Below are 18,880 nucleotides of genomic sequence, written 5' to 3' on the forward strand. Positions count from 1 at the left end.
ATTACTTTGCATTCTTATTTGAATTCTTTCACTAACTTTTATGATATTTTTGAACATTGAACAAAAAAAAACTTATTGACTCTCCAATCAAAACTGCATTGAAAGAGAAGTGAAAAAATGAGTTCACACAGATATTGAAACAAATTTCTACTAGTAAACTGGAAAGCAACCAACACCTAAACAAGTGTTATTTCCTAATATAAATTACAATTAACTATTAATATTTTTATTAAACAACTTGATTTTCTAATTTTTAAATGAAAAATTTTCAAGCGTTGAAAATAACAAACGACATTAAAAAATATATATTTCTAAAAAACTTATCTAGCCTGACGCATATTAACCCTGTTTTAATTAAAAAATATAGGCATAATTCACAGCATGTAATTAGTATTAAATTTAATTATCAGAGTATATTTTTTTGAAGCCTACTAAAGTGCTCAATGATTTTAAAGAGATATTATTGTAATTTTAATACTTATTTAAGCAAAAAGTCAGCCTGAGTGATCAAAAACTAACCTGAGTTTATGAGAAAATTGAAAAAAGTAGTACAAGCCAAAAACTTGAAAAAAAAAAACTACAAATAATATAGCTTAAATACCTTATTATACTAAAATGTTAATAAAAGGGCTTGATATCTGGTGAAAAAAATTCAAGCTAGCCATTTTTACACAATTTCATACCTGTGTGTAGCAGCCCTGTTGACAATTTTATTATAAAAAAATATCAAAATAGAAGACTTTGTACATATTTTATGTCCGTATTACAACTATTACTGTTGTAAAAATCTTCTTTATTTCAAGTAACTAAGTAGACATGAAATAGTCATTTTTAGATAATGTAAATGTTATTAATAGTCTGATGTGGTCTGATGATCGAATTGGCATGATCAACCCTTTTGTTATTAATAGTTTATAATCAAAATTGAAATGTTTATTAATTAGACTGCAAATTGATAAAAGACTTAAGTTTATTTCACACATACATTAAGTATAACAAAAAAACAAGTTTTAGCATTGAGATATATTTTAATTAAACGCATTTACTAAAAACAAGTGCTAACGTGAAAGTTTAAATAAAAAAAACAAAAGTTTACAATCATGATACTTAATATTGAAAGTAACATTCATATTTTCCTAACACTTTACCTTTTAAAAACAGTTTAAAATATTTTATTTGTCAAGTTTATATAACAATAAAAATCTAAAAAGCTAAAAGTGATAACTTTAAACCAGAAGACATTTTTTGAAAACAACTTATAAAAAGTACTTTGAAAACATATTCTAAATTAAATTGACATAAAAACCAGCCTAAGCATATTCTCTATTTCTATTTACGCATTTATTTTTTTCCTCTCTCGCTCTTGCTTATGCCCTTGTGGTAAGCTCTCACCTTCTGCTTGTCCCTTCTCAGCGCCTCGAGATCTCTCTTGTCCTGCTCTTCCTTCCAGTACTTGTACCTCTTCTTGTCGGCGGCTCTCTGCTCTGCCTTCTTGTTCTTGACGATTGTGTTCAGCTGGGTGATCAGCTTGTTCATCTGTGATTTTACAATATGATGAGTTCAATTAGATTTTGTGAATTTTAATCCTATTTAATTCAAAAACAAAGAAGTAGCACGCCACTATCTCAACGAATAGCTCACTAATTACCTAATAATATTGATGTACTGTAATATAAAATACTTTATTTTTGACAAAGTTAAATAACATTTTTTTATTTATAACTTTAGACTTAGATTTAAAAAATTAAATACACAAACAATTTACAAATAATAAAATACCTCGTGCTCGTCCTTGTTTCGCATCACGCTCTTCTTCACGGGCTTCAAAGTTTTCTGCGCCTTCGTCACCATCTTCTTTCGCATGAACTTCGGCTTCGAGCTGAACGGAAGTTCTTTCTGCAGCTTCGGGTTGAGGACCAACCCCTCGCGCTTGATCACTGGCCGTTCAATCGCCTGTGAAATTGTTCATGCAAGTTTTAAAACTAAATGGATAAACTTATTGTTTTTTGAAACGTATTTTGATTATAGATAAGCAACGTTGTTATGTGCAGTTTACTATTTTATCATACTTAAAAAGGTCGCAATTTTTATCACCAAAACCTGGTTGTAAAAAAAATATATAATCTGCGCAACTCTATTGAAACGTACTTTGTAAAATGAATCAGAATTAACTGAAATGAATTTTTAAAACTAGATATTAAATATTCACACTCAACATATTTTGTCACGTACTTTGTACAGCGAATCAGGATTGACGGGCGCTTTCATTTTGTTTTCGAACCTGATTCTACCGATGGTTTTTTCTCCCACCCAGCTATCTTTTTGTTCTAACAGCAGATTTGTCACGTAAGCGTGATATTGCGGCACCTGTGAAGTAGAGTTTTCAATTGTAAGTTTTGTAGATTTTTCATTCAAGCTTTACTATAGAAATCTAAAAATTAAACTAGCAAAGTTATAATATAATGAAAAAATAGATTAAGTATATTTTGTTAATATTTTTCAATAAGTTCAAATAAACGTTTAATACTTTATGTTTTAACGTCTTTCAACTTTGTATGCTTAGTTAGTTGACTTTAATAATACTTTTATAGTTGTCATCTCAATATTAGCTTATTTTAAACACCATAAACATCGAACAAAAAATAATCAGTTTTACTGAGTACACAAATTATATGGTATATTTATTTTCATTTTTTTCTTTAAAATTATATTTCTAACATGTAAATTAATTAAACATTTTTTATTTTATTAAAACATTTTTATTGTTATCGTTATACTTTTTCTACCTTGTAGTTAACATAACAAACTAACAGGCACGTTGGCCCAAGCCTTCAAGAAAACGATGTCGCTCATTTTGATCTTGTCCTCGAAAGTGGCGCGAAAACTCCCGTCCGGCCCGCCAATTTTGTCCGAGTCGCTCCTGACCGCCTTCTTGATCGTGCCCCTGATACCCGAAACTGTCCTGATGGCGCTGTTCTCCACTTTCGCCACCTCGAGCGAGCTCGTGAACATGCCCTGCGGAAATTTTTGGTAAATTTCACTTGAAATTTATTAATTTAGTAAAAAAAAGAAACATTTTAAACCAAAATCAAGTCATTGGTCAAGTTTTGACTCAAAAGAAACGCGCTTAATTGGCTACTAAGAATTTTGCTTAAATTTGTCATTTGGTCAACGGAATTAAATAATTGGTTTACTGTATCCAACCCTTAGATGTATAAGGACTAATATACATAAAATGACAAAACTGCATATTACTACTTGCTTTTTTAACCTTTCATTTATAAACAAACTGTGAATTGATTGTTACAACTTGCAAGGACGAACAAAACTCAATTTAGTTCACCAACAACGATTTACCAGATATTACAGCTGTATGTGCGCTTTTGAAATTTTATTCATCAACACTAAAACTTTACCTCCAACAACATACCTTGATGAAAGCCGTGTTCTTGTCCACCCTGTAAGGATCGCCCGTCAGCTTAATCTTCTTCTTCAGGTTGACGCTCGCGTCGATCTCCACCACGTCCCCGGTCATCGCGATCCGGTAGTCCTTGTCGTTGCCCACCGTCTGCACCGCCACGATGCCGGTCTTGGGCGGGGCGAAGGCGCCGTAGAAGACGCAGTGGCAGTGCTGGCACTCGGGCGTGTACTTGAGGTACCTCTGCCGCATGTTGTGCTCCATCTTGAAGTACATCGGCCGCGTCTGGAACCTGCGCCACCCGATGGACAGCGTGATCGGGTCTTCGGACTGTTTGTGGATTGGTTTTAGATGTTTTTAGATGAAAATAACTTAGGAAAGCTATTTCAGAAAAAAAATTGCTTTTTTATTTAAAAGTACAAAACATGTACTTATTAAAGTTAAATTTGGACAACATAAAAGATGCACATAAACTAATTTTTATTTTAAACGTAATTATTTTTTTCTTTTACACAGAAGCATTAAGAAAAATTAAGCGTTTCAAATAAAAATTAAAGCATAAAACACAAAAACACCTATATTGTTTTTGTAATCGTAGTACTCAAATACCGTGTACCGAGTTAAATTTGTATCTAATAACACTAAATTTAGCTGAGCAAATTTTTCAACGGAGCTTCAAAACCAACCTTCATGACTCTCTTGTAGAACTTATGCTTTAGCACTTTCGCCGTAACGTATCCGAAACTGGTTTCGTCCGGCAGCAAACCGCCGAGAATGAGCAGGTGGTGGGGTGAGAAGTTTCGCACGAAATCCGCGGGAACCTTGCTCAATTCAACACGAACATACAATCCCGCCCTGTGGAGTTTTTTAGTTTAGTCAACTGAATTTGTTGGTGTAAGAACAAAAGCATGACTGCTTGTTTAGCAGATAATTTTTTTTTTACCTGAAACCCTCGATTTCGCATCTTTGTTTTTCGTCCAAATGCGAGAACTCCTCCCTGTTGACGCGCGCTTGCTCGGCGAACACGTTCTTCTGCTCGTCGAACAAAGACACCTCGCCCTTGAAAAACGCATTTAGTTGAAATCAAAATAAAGATGAAAATTGAAACAATACATTTTTCAAGTTTAAAAGCTGTACGAGAATATCATTTGAAAATATTGTCTTACAAATCCTTATTCGCAAAAATATATTTAATAAAAACTAACAGTGCTGACTAGCTTTCCATCTTTGTTCAGATCGTAGTTTCTGTCAAACAAAGCTTTTTGCTTAAGTTTCTTTTCCATTCTTTTTTCTTTTGCCCTAGCTTCACGTTCTTTTTTAGTCTAAAACATTAAGTTCAATGGTAATTTCTATTGTATAAATTTTTTAACTTAATTTTTGGCAACTTAATATTTTAATAAATGTATTAATTTATAACAAAATTATTTTATCGAATCAATAAAATATTGACGTTTGTACTAGGTAAAAACTGTTTTTAGTCGGCAGTAGTTGGACTTTAAAAAAATAATCTAAAATCTTAATTTTTTTTTTGATCCCAAGTAAGCTTTGAAAAAATTTTGGTATAAAATTATTCTTGGATTTAAAATTTTTTTAAACTTTCTTATTAATGAACACTTATTTTGTTATAATACTTATATAAAATTTATTACATTTGAACATACTTGAATAACATTAAAAAATCACTATCAAAAGTTATTGCAATTTCGAAACAAGTAACAAAAGTATCTAAAAGTTCTGATTATACTTGATAAAAGTATTTAAGTTGCACTATTTATATACATTTTTGAATTAAGAAAAGTTATTTAAACATAAAAAGACAGCTTTAAATAACATATTATTAAGAAAGCTGATACTAAAAATAAATTTGTATCTTTCTTTCTTACATAATTAATCAAAAGAAAATTGTTATTAACAATAACTACAGCTTTAAAACTCAAAAAAATTATATTCGCAAATTATTTTCAAAACCGATATAAACATGTAGAAAATATTGTATTCATATAACTATCCTTGATTAAAAATTTTTCACTTTTAATTCAAATGAACACAAACATACATCACATTCGTTCAAAACCATGTTGTAGTCGGATACATAAAAGTTTTGCAGTGTAAATTCAAACTCACTTCTTTTTCAACTCTCCTGTAAGGTTCGTCTTCATCACTGGATTCCGCATCGGATTTTTCTTCATCTTCATCTCCGCAACCGGAGTCGCCTTCCTTGTCACCGCACGACTCCAAGTCTTTGAAGTCTCCGAACAACGCGTCGTCCTGTGAGTTTAATGTTGTAAGTTCAAGAAAGTTTAAGAAATTGCATCCAACTTAGTTTAAAAGACGCATTTTATTTTAGTGTAATTGAAAAAACCATAGAAAGTAAATAAATAGGAATTAATGTTGTTCATATTGTACTGAATTCTGGACTAAATATTTAATAAATAGTTTAAAATTAAATTTTTAAATGTATACTTTTTTCGTTTTACTACAACAATCAAAAACCTATGTAAACAACAGTTGAGAAACTACCAAAGTGAGCTTCAAAACGACTGAGGTTGTTAGTAATTACGCTTTACTGTTTACAACAAGATTAATAAATTTCAATCACGTTAAGTATACACAGTGCGAACTGCACAAATATACAAGTACCTGATCGAGCAAAGTTTTCGCGTCTTCATCTGCTTTCCACTCCCCAGTGACAAAATGATCCATCATTTTCAATTTTTCTTCTTCAACCTCCCAATCGCAGAGGTGCTCGTACTTCACCGAGTTCGTTCTTTGCTCGTCGAAATTTTTGCTCACATCGTAATAATAATTGGCATCCCTATTGAAGTATTTTCGTTAATTACTTTTTTATTGATAATTTTAATAAGCTTACTACCAATTTTATCTAAAGTTATTATAACCATTTTTGTTGTTTTTTTGAATATATATGATTATATAAATCAAACTAAGCTATTTTTAACTTTGTTTGTTATAGGTAAACTAAACAAATGTACTATTATTGAGTTTATATATTTTAGCTGAAGTTGTACGTGTAGTTTACCTTTATAAACCCAAACAAGGTCATATAGTGAACCTTGTAGTATAGTTTATCTAACTTTGAAGTTTCAGACTTCTACTTATAAATAATTAATACAACTTCTACAAAAACCTTTTAGTATTGAATGCTCTATCGCTGACGGTAAACAATTCTCCATCGTCATTATTGTCAACATCATCCAATTTTTTATCATCATTATCGTTGTATACTAAATGTGAAAGGTCCTTTGTCTGACGCTGTTGAGAAACAAATATTTTATAAAATTTATTTAGACATTTTTTTTTAATTCACGCTTACAAATTTAAAAAACTATATCACTTAGTTAAAAACAAAAATTTTTTTAGACCTCAAACTTTTCACAACACATGAAAATTCTTACTTCAAAAAAGGCCAGCTTCGCTTCTTGTGCAATGTTGATTTTCCAGTTTAGTTTATCTGTTTCTTCCTCCTTTTAAAATATTACACTTATAAATATATTATATTATCATTTAGCAATGCTTACTATCATTAATTACTCAAAAATAATAAGTAATTTTTTTTTTCTAACTTAATAAATTTCTTATTTAAAGTTATAAATAAGTACTTTAAATTCTTTAATGCATTAGATTAATTTTTAATAGCTTAACCTAATTCATCGATTGTTTTCAGAATGTTTTATCTAAGTTTCACTTTAAGTGCTATTTCCATGTTTAAACTGATTTGTGTATACAATAAAATATCAAATTATCTGCATTTTAGAAATATCTTAAAAACAAATATTAAGTCTAACTAACTTCCTCAGAGTCTTCATTTTCACTTTCATCCTCAGAGTCTTCATTTTCACTTTCATCCCCAGATTCTTCATTTTCACTTTCATCCTCAGATTCTTCAGCTTCAGATTCACTTTCATCTCCAGATTCATCTCCGGACTCTTCAGATTCACTGTCGTCTCCAGATTCATCTTCTGTTATATTATTTTAGTGTAAAAATATTTCACTTACTTTGTGTCTAGAGTTAAAATTTGACGAATAATATGTTAAAATATCAGATAGAGTTCCACAACTTAGGTCAAATTGATCCCTTAGAAATAATTTACTTTTGTCAATTTCAAAACCATAAAAATTGTGGAAAAAAAAACTTTATTCAATTGTTACATAAAGGTGTTTATTTTAATAAAACAGCGTTATAAATATAAAAACTATAATTTATGTATATATATATTTACGCTATATACTACTTACTATCTAATTTTGTATAATTTTGTAGTTGTACTTATGAGTTTGCTTTTCATTGAATTCATAGAGTACATACCCAGCTGGAACGGCTGGCTCACCGTTTAGAATGCTGAAACAGCTGTTCCAGGCAAAAGTTTATTTTTGTCTTGCTAAATTTATATACATATTTATTTGTATATGGAAACATTAGAGTTCTAAAACACGTTGCTAAACCTCAAACTAATGCTAAATCTAAGTTCAATTCTGCGTTTAAAATATTTATTGTAGAACTATTTTTTCTTGCACTAAAATATATTTCTTTTAGTTTTGGTAACATTAGCTTGTTGTTATTTTATAGTTTGTAAATGAAAACTATTTTGTGTATTAATTTTATAGTCGTGCATTAAAAATTAGTCATATATCAAATTAGACAAAAAAACTGATGTGTTATTTCTTGAAAGAATCAATTCTTCTACAGCAGGGTTTGTTTCCAAAGTGGGCTATATGTTTCTCTTTGGAAAAATTTTAGAAATTTAGGGGGGCCATAAGCCAATTAAAGGGGTCAACAAGGGGGTCTTAATTAGTAAAGGGACATATTGGGGCCATGAGGCCATATTTTGAAACTTGCACTAGATATTCTTGAGTTGGTGATGAAGTACGAAAAAAAGTTCTTAGGAGTATTTAAGGGTAGTTTTGAAACTTATACTAGATATTAGAAGAAAATTTCAGAGACTTAAGGGGGCCATAAACTGAAAAGGGGGGAGGCCATCAGGATATATGTTGAAAACTACATAAGATATTCTGGAGTTAATAATGAAGAGCAAAAAAAAAAAACAAAAAAAAAAGTTTTAGAAGAATTTAAGAATTTAAAGTTTCTTATAAATTTCTTCGGAGTCTTATGGGAGGGAGTCTTATGACAAAACTTTAGGAAACCTTGTTCTAGACTCTAGAGTATATTTTTTGATAGAATAATAATTATTTTATTAAAAAATTCAAAAAATTAATCTCACGTATTTCACATATTTTTAAACATGTGCTCACCAAAATAAATGTTTGCCTTTATCTGTGAGCTTAAAAAAAATAGCGGTAAAAACAGTAAGAACAGTCATAAGTCTAAGAGACAATAACAAACCAGTAACTTTATAAAATGAAAATTTATAGTTTAAAATATGGCTTAAGTTTTATTTCGGTTGTAATAGAAACAAAAATTTGATAAATATGTTAAAAGTTTAATTTAAAACAAAACTTGTCTTACAGCACTCACCATCCGCTTCTGAATCCAGCTTCATTCTTTTAGTCTCGTCACCACCCGTTATCACCTTGCCGTGCTTGTACATTCGAATCCCTCCATCTTCCAACTCTGCATCGCCCGCTTCCTTTGACGTCATAATGTCCTTCATCATCATTTTCTCCTCTTCCTCGTCTTCGACGTTGGCCCTCTTTCTCTGCTTCTCCGCGCCCGCTCCCCCCTCGTTCACGTTCAGGTAGACGGAGTCCGCGTCGTACACGATCCCTCCCACGCCCGACATCGGGGCGTGCACGTTGCGATCGCGCATATCCAGTATTCTGCGTGAAATTCGTTGGGTGTAATTTTCTTTCGTAGTTTTAACAAACGATTGAAAATTGAAAGTGGCTGTGCAAATTTTTTAAGTTCGAGTGCGTGTTTGAAGCTATTTTGTTTGTTTAGCTGAAAGTTTGAACATTAGTCTTTTATAACCGAGCTGTACTCATTCAAAAGTTTATTTGATATTTGATCAACTTATTTTTTATATAACGGCGCTGATATTGAAATAATTACAAAAATTTAATTAAGTCTTTATCAGTATTGCTATAGGTTTTTTGAATTTTTTTTTACAGGTATTCTGAAACTCTTCCAGGTTTTTGAAAATACATGTTTTTTGTCCTTTTCCAAAAAATAAGTTTAAGGTAAAAACTGTCTTAAATAGTATATCATTTTTTTAAAAGATACTGCAATACTACTTTAAATGTGTTTCTTAATAAAAATCTAAAATACAGGGTTAGAAAAAAAACCTAGAATCTTGGAATTCGACCATTCACGCTATAAAATGTGGAATTTAAGAAGTTTTGAAAATAAACCTGGAAAAACCTGGAACTATAAACAACTTTTAAATGTTAAGTAGTAAAGATTCGATTTTACATAAAAAATCTATCCTATAGAAACTTTTCATTTAAATTAAATAGAATAGTTATTACTTCTTAAAATTAGTGAAAAAAACTATTTCAAAAAGTAAAACTGTGAAAACCTTCTTTTTTTAGCTGTATTGGAAGCCAAAGGACAAGGGTCGTCTTTGAAACTCAAATCGTCGATATCAAAGTCACCAACGCCGGGAATGTGAACTTTTTGTGAAGGAAGCAAGTTTTGTCCCCTCGCATATCCGTATACTGCTATCGTTCGGTCGATGCTTTCATCCAAGCGAACTTGTTCAGGGTCTGTTATGTCCTCCATCCTGTTTTGTGACGAAATTACTTATGCTAGATTATCAGTATAAGTTTACTATTTACACATGTATTAGAATTTATGTCACTTAAAAGTTCTTTAGTATTAGATATAAACTTTTAAATATTTTAATAATATTATGTATCTTAGCTTTGATTTTTATTGTTAAATATTAAAAAAACTAAACTGGTGAAAATGTTTGTAAAACAGTTTGCAACCATGATGGGTATTATCAAATAACAAAATGTAACTTTGCAAACCTAGGTAAATAATTTCAAATGAACTAAATGATTAAACAAATTGAGTTAGATATGTTGTTGAACAAATTTAAAAAAAAAAAACTTTTTTTTCCTCACAAATGTTATACAGTCTTTTAAAATTTTTGCAAAAATTACTTGTTTTTATTATAGCAACAAACACAAATTTGAAAATTTTGCAAAAATTTCATAAAATTGTGTATGAATAATGTTTACCATAAATACATTAACTACTTTTGAAAATTTCTCATTGATTTATTTGGTTTGAAAAAATTGTAAGAAGAAATAAAACTGCAAACTTCCAAACTAATATTAAAAAATAAACTTGCTTTATTAACGCAATAATTATTAGTTTACCTAACTATTTATTAAGAACAATTTTAAAGTCATGACTAACCTGTCAGCAACGACATACGGGTGATTATTCTTCCAGTCGATTGGTCTCAACTTTTTATTGTGGAAAAACTTGCACAAATTCTTTATTTCTTTTTTACCATATTCACCATATATTAACCGGTCTAAGTAAAACAATTTCGCTCCCTAAAATGCATTTGTTCTTATTTAAAAACTGCATTTAGTACTATAAAATAATCTGATGGGTGGAAAGTTTTATTTATACAATACTTGACAGTTTACTTACTTATATTTAGTAAAACTTTATTTTTATTACGTATAGTAAATAATATACCTTAAACGAAGCGGTTATATTTTTATATTTTGATACAGTGTTCATAAAGTGATTTATTTTAGTTTAGAATATACAAACTTTATTTCCTCGATGCAAAAACATTTAAAATTATCAAAAAAGTTAAAAAGTTAAAAAGTTAAAAATTGGAACCTTTTTATTTTCAGCTTTATACTTTAAACATTTATCTTAATATTTTACAAGATTTTAAACAGTAAACTAATTTTTACAAATTTAAGCATTACCTGCAGCTTCGTGTAATATAACTTTACAATATTACTTACGTAAATTAATTTTAGCAATATAAAAACATTAAAAACCTTACAAATTTCCACACCAAATCTATGTTTTATTTTCTTCTTTGTCATTTTTATAGCCTTTTGAGGTAGAGTATCTATATGTGTTAAGACTCCCATAACTCTAGGCATACCAGCAACCTTAAAACATAATTATGTTTCTATTAAGTTTGAAGTCTAAAACACACACAATTTAAATGTAAATAGGTTTTAAACAAAACACAATGTTTATATGATACAGTTGTTTCATTAGGTTACGAAGTAGAGCAGGGGGCCAGTGACATTATTAACAAAACATGAACCAAAAGTGACTGCTGAACTGGTCTACTTAACAGACTAGTGTAACAACTGTTTTAAAAAATATATCGTTTTGTTAAAATATATACCCACAATTTCTTTTGGAGAACCTATCTATTTTTCTAATATCAGTATAAAGATAAAACTGATTTTTAATTTAGTTTTCTCTGATCATTTACAAAGCATCGAGCACTTCATTATAAATTCAAACAATATTACACAATAGATAATTATAAAAATTTGTAAACTAAGTTCTAGATTTTTTATAAAAAACAGTTTATTATAAACACAACATAAAAAGCTTAAAAAGGGTAGGTTAAAACTATAATTTTTTTAATTGACAAAATATTTTTATAAGAAAAAATTTAAATTTTATGATTAAAGGTATTTAATACATGGTTGTCACTGAAAATATCAAATCAAATGACCATTAAAAATTACTAAATACTTAAAAAGCCAAAAAAAACAAAAAAAGTTCTGCCATGATAAATTTTACTTTCTTCGTGTTTGCCAAAAAAGGTTTTTAAACTTATCTAAAATTTATTTAATTTTTTCTAATCACCTGTACTAAAGATTTTTTCTAAAAAAGAACTTTATAAGCCTTATGACCATAATTGAACTAAATTATTAAAACAAACTAATGCTTATAGTCTTTCAACAATAATATATATATATATATATTGTTTTTATATAATTTGATTTAAATATAGTTTACAACTTTAAACAACTTTATGCTATTTAGACACAGCTTAGCTTTTTTCTTAAACAGCATATAATACAATTTTTTTAACTTATAATTGCATGATAGAGAGTAAATTTTTGCTTATTATATATATTATGTGGGTAGGTGTCTAAATTGCGCGAGCGTACAAAATTGCACGAGGGGACAAAATTGCACGAAAACACAAAATTGCACGAAGATACTTTTGCACGAAGACTAATTTGCACGAGAGCACAAAATTGCACGAAGATAAAATTGCACGCAGACAAAATTGCACGAAGGCTCTCTTTTGCACGAAGACACTTTTGCACGAGGGTATATTTTTGCACGAGCAGACAATTTTGCACGCAGACACTTTTGCACGAAGGGTCATTTTTGCACGAGTGACAACTTAGCACGGAGGGTCAATTTTGCACGGGTTTTGTTTCCTTCCCAGGGACGGGTCAAAATTGCGCGTAGACATTTTTGCACGAGGGGACAAAATTGCACGAGAAGACTCTTTTGCACGAAATTTTTTAATAATATTTAAAAAATAAAAAAATCAAAATTAAAAAATTTATAACTTAATAATAAATGATACAAAACAAAACTATATAATATTCAAAAAAAAAATCTGAATTATAATATTTAATAACTAAATAACGAAAAATAAAAATCAGAATAAAAAAAGTTATAATTTAAAAATAAAAATACAAAACATAATTATATATTATTCAAAAAAATAAAAAATCGGAATTATAAAATTTAATAACTAAATAACGAAAAAATAAAAAAAAAAAAAAACAGAATTAAAAACTTTATAACTTAATAATAAAAAATACGAAACAAAATTACATATTAAGCAAAAAAAAAAAAATCTGAATTATAAAATTTAATAACTAAATAACGACATATAAGAAAAAAATATTAAGTAAAAAATAAAAAAATAAAATAGTGAAAAATTTAAGTAAATAAAAAAATATATATAATACTTTTAAGTAAAAAAAATATTTCAAGTAGAAAAAAATTAAATGTTAATTAGATTTTTTTAAATGATAAAAAAAGTTAGAATATAAAAAATCAACTAACTTAATAATAAATAAGCTTTAAAAAATCAAAAAATATTTAAGATTTACAAAAATTAAAAACTAAATAATAAATACATTAAATCAAAGTCCAAAACAAAAGTTAATAAAATTAATATAAAAAGTCAAATTAAATGATATAAATAACTAATTAAATTTAAATGAAATAATAATAAATATAATTTCTAATTGAACAAATTCAATAATAAACAAAAATCTATCAAAAAAATTTATATAAATAAAAATAAAAACTAGATTATAAAATTAGATTCTAACCATTATTAAAATATAATTACCAAAAAAAGAGTTTTGTTTAAACTATTTTTTATTGTTAAAAATAGAAATTAACTAATTGTAGCTGTTGTATTATTTTGTTTGTTTCATTTAAGTCAAAAGCTTATATTTCCTTTTTCTTCTAAAAATGTAAAAATAAAATTGATTCTGACAGTGCTTTTTCGCAAGTCTTGGTTAGATAAAGAGAAAATACAGAGCAGGAGAAATTTAAGAGCTAATTAGACTAAAACGCGTGCAAATACTGGTGCAACTAAGATAAAGCTTAGAAAAATATAAAATAATGATATATAAATTAGGTTTAAAACTTTTATATAAAACAAAAAAGTACAATTTTAAATATAATTTATGGAAGTACAAAGCCGTAACAGAACTTTTTGTACAATGCACAATAAAAATTTCAAAAGAAGGATTTTATCTTTTCTAAATTTATTTAATTGTTTTACTATTTCGCATGCTCGTTTTTTCTGTACAAAAGTATCTTCGTGCAAATTTGTCCCCTCGTGCAATTTTGTACACTCGCGCAATTTTAACACCTACCCATGTAAAATTTTATTTATTTATTTCTTTTTTAATCTTGTTTTATTTCATATCTAAATTTAGTATAATTATAATATAATTTATGTTTACATCAACACATGTCTATTTTTAAATTAGGATTATTTTAAGTATGATAAAATTCTAGTTTTATTTTTATTAAAATAAAATATTAATTTATAATAGTTTTTAAACACATTAATTTAGTTTTAATTAAAAAAAGGTTATACATATTTAAAAAAAAATAAAATAAAATTAATTTAAACCTGGTTAAATTAGAATGAACTACACTAGCAAATGCTTATTATTATTTTTTTATAAAACATAAGATTTTATTATATTTTTTATTTAGTTATTTTAAGTTGATATTTTTGTGCAAAATTGACCCTCCGTGCAAAACTGTCTGTCGTGCAAAATTGACCTTCCGTGCAAAATTGTAACTCGTGCAAAATCGACCTTCCGTGCAAAATAGTCTTCGTGCAATTTTGTCCCCTCGTGCAATTTTGTGCCCGCGTGCAAATTAGTCTTCGTGCAAAAGTATCTTCGTGCAATTTTGTACACTCGTGCAATTTTGTTCTCGTGCAATTTAGTCCCCGCGTGCAATTTAGTAACCTCGCGCACTTTTGTCTTCGCGCAATTTAGACCCGTTCCCATATTATGTACAATAAACAAACAAAAAAACTGAACAAATTCGTTTGTTAAAATGGAACAAACTAGAAAAAATATTAACGAAAATTTTGAGTTTAACTCTAAATAAATAAAATAACTTTTTTGATCTAATTAAAAACTACTCAACCATTTACAAAAAAAAAAGTTTTGAAATAGACTTTTTAAAATTGTGTAAGTATATTTTATTTAAAAGTTATCAGACTTGAAAAAAGTATGAACTTTTTGATAAAACAAAGAATCTATAAAAATGTAAAGATACTAAATAATTAAGCAACCTTTCATTGATATAAAAATCTTATTGATTTAATCTTATTAAAAAAAATATCTACGTTAGCTCAACTTTTTAATTACTTTTATACTACTAAGTATTGTGAGAAATTGGTTGCCTTGTTTAAAACAATGCAGTTATGATTTTTCTGATAAACTAGTGGTTATATATTACTGGAAAAAGATTGCACAATTATTCAAAATTTCAAAAACTATATTAAAGAGACTAAATTGTCTTAAGGAAAAAAAACCGACTAAAGACTGATGTTATAACAATTTATAGAACTTAACGTATATATAATTTGCTTGTGTATGCACCACTTTTACACACATTTAAGATACTGAAAAAATGTTAACTAAAAATGTTACCAAACAATAAAATGCAAATAATAATGTCTACAAAGAAGTTTAGTATTACTGCTCTCTTTAAGCATTAAGTGGCCAATAAGAAGTATTATATTTAAATACGTAAAAGAAATAAAATGTATCTCAACTAATGAAAACATTACTAGCAATTTTCAAGCTATAAACATTATTTCATAGTTATTTTTAAAATTAAAGTATGTAAACAAACAATATCTCTCACCTGGCACATATTTAAAAACTCCAAGACATGCATATCAAGTTGATTTGCATTAATAAGAACAAGTACCTATAAAAATAATTGGTCAGTTATGAAATTTTATAAAAACAAATTTATTAATTAAATTTAAAACAATTAAGGATGAATTAAAGATATTCAAACTTTCATTATCTTACTTTTCTTTAAACTAATTACATATTAATTTTTGAAGTTTATACTACTTTTACTTGCAAAAAAAATAGTTGTAAACATAAAAGTATTTGAAACAGATTAACATTTAAAAATATTAATAGTTTAAATTTAAACTTATTTATAAATAAACAACATTTAATAAAACTGTGAAAATATACAAGCTTCATCTACTTTAACTCACATGTTCTCATTTGTTTTGCTTTGAAATTTAAATATTAGATTTTATAATTAATACAATTTAATTTAAGAACAAAGTATAAGGTACTTGTAAACTAATAGTTATAAAAAAATTACAAACTTGATCAGCTACTTTTGCTATGTCCATCATTGAAGTCAAATCAGTATTACACTCAAATAAAGTCATACGACTCTTTTTACTTGTTGAAAAAGTTACTGGACCCTGTAGAATTTTATTTACATTATTAGATTATTATATTTTTTTTTTAATCTACCTTAACGCAGGGTTGCTGAATTTTTTGGTAAATTTCTTCCAGGTTTCCTGAATTTCTTCCAAGTTAAAAAAAAAGTTTTTGGTTAATTTTTGGTATAAAATCTAACTAAAGGTTAAAAAAATATGTCTTAAACAGTATAACAAAATTGAAAATGTACTTTGAAAATATATTTTAATGAAAAAAAGTTTTAATGATGGAAAAAAAATTTCACTTTTATAATAGATTTTTGGTATCTAATTGAAATTTTGTTATTTTTCATTTTTAAAAAAGTTAAAATTCCAGTTTTTTTGATGATTTTGTTCAAAATTAGAAGTTTTTCAGTTTTTTTCTTTTAATTTCTCAAACTCCAGATTATTGTAGCTATTTTTTTGCCTAAAATGTCAAATTCCAGGTTTTTTTGGTAGCTCTGCTTGACAATGAAACAGCTTAAAAAACTGAGACAAAATACAAAAATGTATAGGTAAACTTAATGATCTTCTGAAAAACAAAACGAAGAACTTGATTAGATATTTAAAGCTTAATTGAGTTATGATTTTTTCATTGAAAATTTGGAGGTCAGGTTAAAAAGATGGGAGTCTAAAAATGTGGTCTAATCAATCATTAAAATAGTTTGCTACAAAATTACCCATATTATATTATGAAGTATTTACAAAAAATTTACAACACATTTGTAGATAAATCTATTTCTTTATACAGTGTATCATTATATCTTACAAATCTAATTATAAAGTTGCTAGTAATTAAGAAATATGTTAAGTTATTTTGTTATATCTTATAGAAAAAACGACTCATCAAATAAATAATGATACACTTTCACATTTTTCTATAAACAAATTCTGTTTTTTTAATTAGAATAATACATATTGTCTTACTATTATAAGTTTAGTAGGGTAATAAATTACCTTTATGTCGCTAATTTTTTTAGGTACATAATTTTTTATTATTGCCTTCATTAAAGTTGTTTTGCCAACTTTTGGTCCACCAACAATGGCAACAAATTTAGGAGGAGGTAAATCAGGGGTTGCATCAACAACTGGAATATGATGTTTCTTAGACTTCATGTCTTGAGCTCTGAAATAAAAGTTTGTTGTTTTAACTCTTATGGCAAAGCTTCATTAAATTAATTTAATAAAAAACTGTTTAATAAATTACACAAAAACAAAACAAATTTATTAAAAAAAATTGATATAACAGTTCAAGATCAATTTTTTTATTAACATTCCTTTTTATACAAGTTTGAAACACCAATGGTAATCCTAACACAATAGATATTTTTACTAAAATAATACAGTTGTTAATCATACAACTCTAGTTAAAATTACCTCCTAAAAGATCTGTTAAGCTTGTTTGGATTGTTGATTGCAAACGCTTTCGGATTGTTTCCTTTAGTTTTCTCAACAGCTCCTTCATTTTCTTGAATTTTTCTCTTCTCAGCTTTTCTTCCTTTTGTTTTTGCCCTATGAGGCTTTGCAGTACTACCAGAGTCCTCCATTGTGTTTTATTTAAAGTTTCTTACTGTATACAATACCTGATAGTAAAACAACTTTTTTTGATTTTTTATTTTGATATAATGATACTAATAACTAAAAGTAAAAAACAAACACACATTTAAGTAAACAATGAATACTCTAATGCATAACCAAGGTTATAACAGAAAATATCTGATTTTTTCATATAAAAGTTACAAACTAATCGGATTCTTACTTTCAAAATTTTTTTTAAAACAAAAAGTAAAAATACTGCTTGTTTCAGTTTCTAGAAAGTAACTTGAACATTTTTATACTAAGTTTATAAATTTTAAAAAATTAATTAAACATTATTATTTGTAGTTTCTATGTAAGAGTTTTAGTTAACAATTCAAGCCTTCATACTATAAAATGAACAAAAAAATATACAACAGAATAGAAAAAAAGCAACATATTTACTTAATTTATTGAATAATTTAAGTCACAATTAATTCTATTTAAAATATATCTTGAGCTTTTTACAGAGCTATATTCACAATTTCAAAAAAAAGGGCTTGAAACAAAATCTACTGTAAATGTCTTGAAATAAATTATATGTATAAATAAATTTTGAAATAAATAAATCATATGCCCTTTTTTTAGATTTATTTTCATTTTTTTAGTCTACAAATTTTTAATTTTAATAAACTGAGTGTAGTTACAATTACAATTATGTTTATGAATATTTTTTACTTAACAATGGTGTGTACATGACTATTTCTTTATTATATATTGTGCACAGATTTTTAAGTTTTATAAATAACTTGCTTCTAAAGCTACTTATTAATTTAATTTTTAACTTATTTTCAATAGCAGTTTATTACTTAAAATTGATATCATTGTACTTTCTTCATCATAAATCTTAAGTTTATTTATTTAGGAGAAAGTTTACTTTTAGATAGTTCTTGTAAATATTTTTTAGTTTATAGTACCTAAAAAACACAGAAAATATATTTTGGTG

General features: G+C 27.2%; 1 protein-coding gene across 1 annotated transcript; it reads right to left on the bottom strand.

Moving 5' to 3' along the window:
• Window positions 1–1,015: 1,015 nt before the first annotated feature.
• Window positions 1,016–17,936, bottom strand: LOC145841750 (ribosome biogenesis protein BMS1 homolog). Its single transcript, XM_082949105.1, has 21 exons — window positions 17,737–17,936; window positions 17,317–17,485; window positions 16,261–16,362; window positions 15,774–15,839; window positions 11,366–11,482; window positions 10,758–10,900; window positions 9,910–10,113; window positions 8,910–9,211; window positions 7,226–7,395; window positions 6,832–6,900; window positions 6,564–6,688; window positions 6,059–6,233; window positions 5,543–5,686; window positions 4,624–4,740; window positions 4,362–4,477; window positions 4,105–4,273; window positions 3,431–3,748; window positions 2,812–3,015; window positions 2,233–2,367; window positions 1,780–1,953; window positions 1,016–1,536 (listed from the first exon to the last, which is right to left on the bottom strand). The coding sequence occupies exons 1-21, from the start codon at window positions 17,904–17,906 to the stop codon at window positions 1,342–1,344; spliced, it is 3,384 nt and encodes a 1,127-aa protein (XP_082805231.1). The 5' UTR covers window positions 17,907–17,936; the 3' UTR covers window positions 1,016–1,341.
• Window positions 17,937–18,880: the final 944 nt, after the last annotated feature.

This window comes from Thalia democratica, chromosome 7 (assembly GCF_965202585.1).
Source record: "Thalia democratica chromosome 7, ktThaDemo2.hap1.1, whole genome shotgun sequence".
Taxonomy (NCBI): domain Eukaryota; kingdom Metazoa; phylum Chordata; class Thaliacea; order Salpida; family Salpidae; genus Thalia; species Thalia democratica.

Coding starts and splice junctions, on each gene's coding strand:
- LOC145841750 (XM_082949105.1), bottom strand. CDS start 17,906: ATGGAGGACTCTGGTAGTACTGCAAAGCCTCATAGGGCAAAAACAAAA. Junction 10,114..10,757: donor CCGTATGTCGTTGCTGACAG/GTTAGTCATGAC, acceptor GTCACAAAACAG/GATGGAGGACATAACAGACC. Junction 1,537..1,779: donor GAAACAAGGACGAGCACGAG/GTATTTTATTAT, acceptor GTAAAATCACAG/ATGAACAAGCTGATCACCCA.